This window comes from Galeopterus variegatus, unplaced genomic scaffold (genome assembly GCF_000696425.1).
Source record: "Galeopterus variegatus unplaced genomic scaffold, G_variegatus-3.0.2 Scaffold843, whole genome shotgun sequence".
In the NCBI taxonomy this organism is placed as follows: domain Eukaryota; kingdom Metazoa; phylum Chordata; class Mammalia; order Dermoptera; family Cynocephalidae; genus Galeopterus; species Galeopterus variegatus.
The window spans coordinates 398,697-403,278 of NW_007726954.1; the positions used below are offsets into that span (position 1 = coordinate 398,697).

The following is a 4,582-nucleotide window of genomic DNA, read 5'->3' on the forward strand; positions in this document are numbered from 1 at the left end:
TGGGCATCTGGGTGACCCTGCTTGCGACCACTCTGCTAATGGTGAGAGGTGCAGCCTTAGCCACTGGTTACACCGCCTGCCTTCTTTCTGCTTTCTGCCCAGACAAGAGTCTTGGAAGAGTAACCTATGTTCAGTGCCTTCCTGTCCTCACTGCCCACTCCCTTCGCAGCCCACCGCCTCTGGTTTCCATTCTCACTGCTCAGTCTCGTTTATTCCTTTGACGCACACTTATGGAAGGCACGCGTTACGGCAGGCACTGATCTAAGTGTGGGTGTGACAAGTGTGTTGTCACCATTCAGGCCCCAGATCCAACATCCTCCCTCTGACCTGGACTCTTTTTTTTTGTCCTTTTTGAGACCGGCCGCACCGTGCTCAGCCAGTGAGCGCTGTGAGCACACTGGTCATCCCTATATAGGATCCGAACCTGCGGTGGGAGCGCTGCTGTGCTCCCAGCGCCGCACCCTGCTGAGTGCGCCACGGGCTCAGCCCTGGACTCTTGATTAGGAAACACAGCCCTGCTCCAGGCCCTTGCCCTGGGGCCCTGTTCATCCGGGATCACCTGTTGGGGCAATCATTTGGTTCCCAGGGATAATAACTAACTTGTCCATCACTGAGTCCCCAGTGCTGAAGTGAGACTGGGACATAACAGATGCTCCACTAACAGTGTTGAGTGAATGGGTGCTGAGGTCAGCCCTGACAGCTTGCCAGCTGGTGACTAGGACCATGTTTCTCAACCAGGACTGAGTTTGCCTCTAGGTGACATTTAGCAATGTCTGGAGACATTTTTGTTTGGGGTGGGTGAAGGCCAGGGATGCTGCTGAACATCTTACAAGGCACAGCTCTCGACAGCAAAGACTTATCCAGTCCCAAACGTCAATGGTGCCAAGTTGGAGAAACCCAGGCCTGAGGCCTCTGCCTGCAGAACTCTTCTCCAAGAGCTTAGTGTTTGCAATAAGGCAGTCATTGTGGTTATTTAGGGTGAATAAGTGCTCACAACTCTTGAGTTCTTTTTTTAGCCTCTTCTGGGTTTATTTTTTAAGAGGCAAATCCTGGCTGCTTATCAAAGTGCATTAGTCAAGTCGCAAATGGCTGATGGCAGAGAGAAACCTTTGAAAGGGCCCTGCACGAGACGTTTTCATGTGGAAAAGATGATTCCACTTCATGCTGCACGCGACGCCCTAGCAGCCCTGGCAGCCCGTGCGTCTCACCGGCTCACTAGGTCGGGACAAAGGATGTCCCAATTCATTGTCGTTACTTCTGTTCAAGCTGGGCCTTGGGTTGCCTCCAGAGGATGAATGTGCTTTAACTGAAGCGTGGCCTTTTTCTTACTGGGACCCACAGGATACTCAGAACCTGCCCCTCACACAAAGCTTTCCTTGGCCTCCCTTGGGACCTACCTGGGTCATTGTCCTTCAAAGTCGCGATCTCTCCTTCTATCCTCTTATGGTGTTGAGTCACTTTTTGGAGTCTTTCCTCCAGACTCACAATCGTCTGGGAGTGCTGTTTGACTTGCTCCTTGTATTCCGTGATTTCTTCTTCAAATCCGTGTTTCTGTGACTCCCGTTCGTCCTGGAGGGCCTTCATCACCTGCTGTTGCAGCATGATCCGCTCCTCCATCGTGATCTGGGAAGACAGAGTAAGGATCCATGTGGTCTAGGGGCCGGATAGGACGACGACAGCAGGTGCCAGCCTCAGGGCCTGCGCGTGTGCTGCTCCCACTGCCCGCACGCTCCGTCCCCAGCTCCCCGCGACGCCTTTGCCTCTCTCAGGTCTCAGCTCCGACGTCACCTCCTCAGAGAGGCCCTCCCTGACCACCTACGGGGAGCAGCCGGAGACACCGTCTATTCCGTCACCTATTTTCCCTGAGGCCTTCATGCCACCTCGATCCACCTCGCTTCTTTGTTCCCGACCCCCACTAGAACGTAAACGCCACGACAGCAGAAACTTGTCTTTTCTTACTTACTGCCACACCCAGAGCATCTGGACCTACGTGTTTGATAATTAGCTGTTCACTTAAAGAATGAACACTTTCATAAGAAAAAAGGGAACGAATTTGCATTTCTTAAAACCAAAAATTATCCCCATGGCAGATGGGACCCCTTTCCCATGACCGCCCTCTCCTTCCTGCGGCTCTTCCTGGGGCTCCCAGGCCAGCGCTGCCTCTCCGTGTCCCTCTTGCTTCTCCAGCCTCCCCCGCTCTGGCCCCCGAATGACGTCGCATTCCCGCTGCTCTCCCTGGTGGATGTGCTGGGCCTCGGCCTCTGACCTCCTCCTGACGTGTAAATCCTCTCCCTGAGACACACGTGCCCACTATTTCACTAACCTGCCGGCAGGGCTGTCTTCCAAATGAGACTGTCTCGTTTTCTCTCCCAAATCTTCTATAGCGCTAGAAGCTGGGGGAGCTTTTGAACTTTGATACCCTACTTTCACCTTGCCTCATCTCCTCCAAGACAGAGTCCCCCTGACAAGAGGCCCCCCTGCACCCTGGGCCTCCACATTCCCATCGGTATGCCATCCATGTGCCACCATGACCCCAGGTGCCCTGGCTTAAACTTGCCAGGCTTCTATGGCACCTCCCTCTCCTTGGCACTCATGTCCTGAGAGCCAGTTACCAAGTCCTGCCATTGTAACCCTCTCTGCAGCAACTCCCTTCTTCCCACTCTCTGCCTACCCGCCACTGAGTGTCCTGGTCCTTAGGATTCTGGACTGCAGCAACAGCCACCATGTGCCACGCCCTGAGCTGGTCTCTCCAACCCCCATCCCTCTCTCAGATTTCCTTTGTGCGCTTCTGGCAGATGAATCTTCATTACCTCCTTCCCCGCAGACCTGCCAGTTGATGCATGGATGTCAGGCTGAATGCATATTGAGCCCTGATTGTGAAGGCCACAAATACCAAGCTAAAGCCTTCCAACAGTGTCATAAAGTCTGTGGAATAGTCACTGACCACTAAATTCTGTGGCTCCTCGGTCCTTCTCCCTGACCCTGTTAGGAGTCTGCGTTACATCTTAGAGCCCTGGAGACAGGGCATGACAGCCTGTGTGTACCTTTCATTCTAAGCCAATGCTTTGCAGCAGGGGGTGATTTTGTCCTCTAAGGGACATCTGGCAATGTCTGAAGACATTTTTGGTTATCACAACTGAGGGGACGGGGCCACTAGCATCTACTGGGTAGAGACCAGGGATGATGCTAAAGTGCCTCCAATGCACAGGACAGCCACCAACAAGAGAGTTAGTTGCCCCAGAACGTCAGCAGTGCTGGGGCTGAGGAGCACATTCTCATGGCATCGTCATCTTCTGTCAGGGGGGACATTCTCCCAACCCTGGAGGACGCCGACTTACCATTTTTGTCTTGGCGGTTTCCAGTTCGGCTAATGTTTCATTTAATTTCATGGTGAGGCTCTCTGCTTTTAGACTTTCAGCCGTCTTTGTTTTCTGAGTCTCTTCTACCATGGCCAGTGCGTCATTTAATTTATTATTTAAAACGTCCTCTTTTTGCCTTTTTAATTCTATTTCCTAGACAAACAACAAACATCAAAATCACAGACATTCAGGAGTAAATATTTCTGCTAGCCTCCCCCGAACCCCTGCCTTCAGAGAGGAAGTAAACCCTAATTCTGTAATTAGTTTGTTGATCCCTTTAAAGTACAAAGTCTGTGCCTTCTCTGGAAGGTTCCAGAACTCTTCATTACATTCAGCTGAAATCCATCTCCTTGTGATTTCTGGTCCCTGAGCTCACTTCTGTCACCTGGAGCTCATTGAGTAAGTTTTATTTCCCTCTTATGAGACAGCCCTTTAAATATTTGAGAAGAGCTGTCATGTCTCTCTCTAAATCTATTCTCCAGGATAAATGTGCTGGATTCTTTCACCCCTTCGTCACATGACCTGCTTTCAGGACACTCCACTTTGCTTGGGGCTTGGGTCCTGGGATGACCTGGGCTTCAGTTGCCATGTCCTTGGCACATCTTATCCCTCCTCCTGGAACCTTCCTCCAATCTTTGCTTGTCAAAATTCTAGTCTCCTCCTGGAGACCCTCCTCAGATAATGTGGAATGTGGGCTTCATGCCAGGCACTGTGCTGGGGGTTTTATGAACATTACTTGATCCAATTTAAAATATATTCTTGAGACGTAGTACTGGGCATTCTCAGACTGTGTTGGTGGCAGTGTAAACTGGTCTGACATTTCTGGAAGGTCATTAGGAATGTGTATGGTAAGTCTGAAAATGCTCATATCCTGTAACCTAGCAATTCCACTTTTGGGAATTTATCTTAACGATGTAAGGAATGATGCACAGGCTGGCTGCACCAAGCATCTCGTACCCTAGTGAAAGGTGAGAAACGGCCCCAGTGCCTGAGCAGGAGGCAGGGACAAAAAAATTGGGTCCATCCCGCATATTGCAAACCCAGGTCATGACTGATTGCTCAATGACACGGGAACATTTTTATAATATGTTTAGTATTAAAAATAGCTTCCAAGGCAGTGTGCACAGTGTCACAGTGTAAATCACTAACTTTGTAATAAATTGTTATTTATTGATGTCTATAGTAATGCTCAACATAAGGACGCTCTGGAAGGAATTCCACCA

General features: G+C 50.6%; 1 protein-coding gene across 1 annotated transcript in view; it reads right to left on the reverse strand.

Moving 5' to 3' along the window:
• FHAD1 (forkhead-associated (FHA) phosphopeptide binding domain 1) overlaps positions 1–4,582 on the reverse strand; it is a 138,442-nt gene that overhangs the window by 37,153 nt on the left and 96,707 nt on the right. Inside the window, exons 19-20 of the mRNA XM_008572857.1 lie at positions 3,339–3,512; positions 1,398–1,623 (exon numbers count right to left, since the gene is read on the reverse strand). Coding sequence (XP_008571079.1) covers positions 1,398–1,623; positions 3,339–3,512 — 400 coding nt within the window. The remainder of the gene's footprint in view (positions 1–1,397; positions 1,624–3,338; positions 3,513–4,582) is intronic.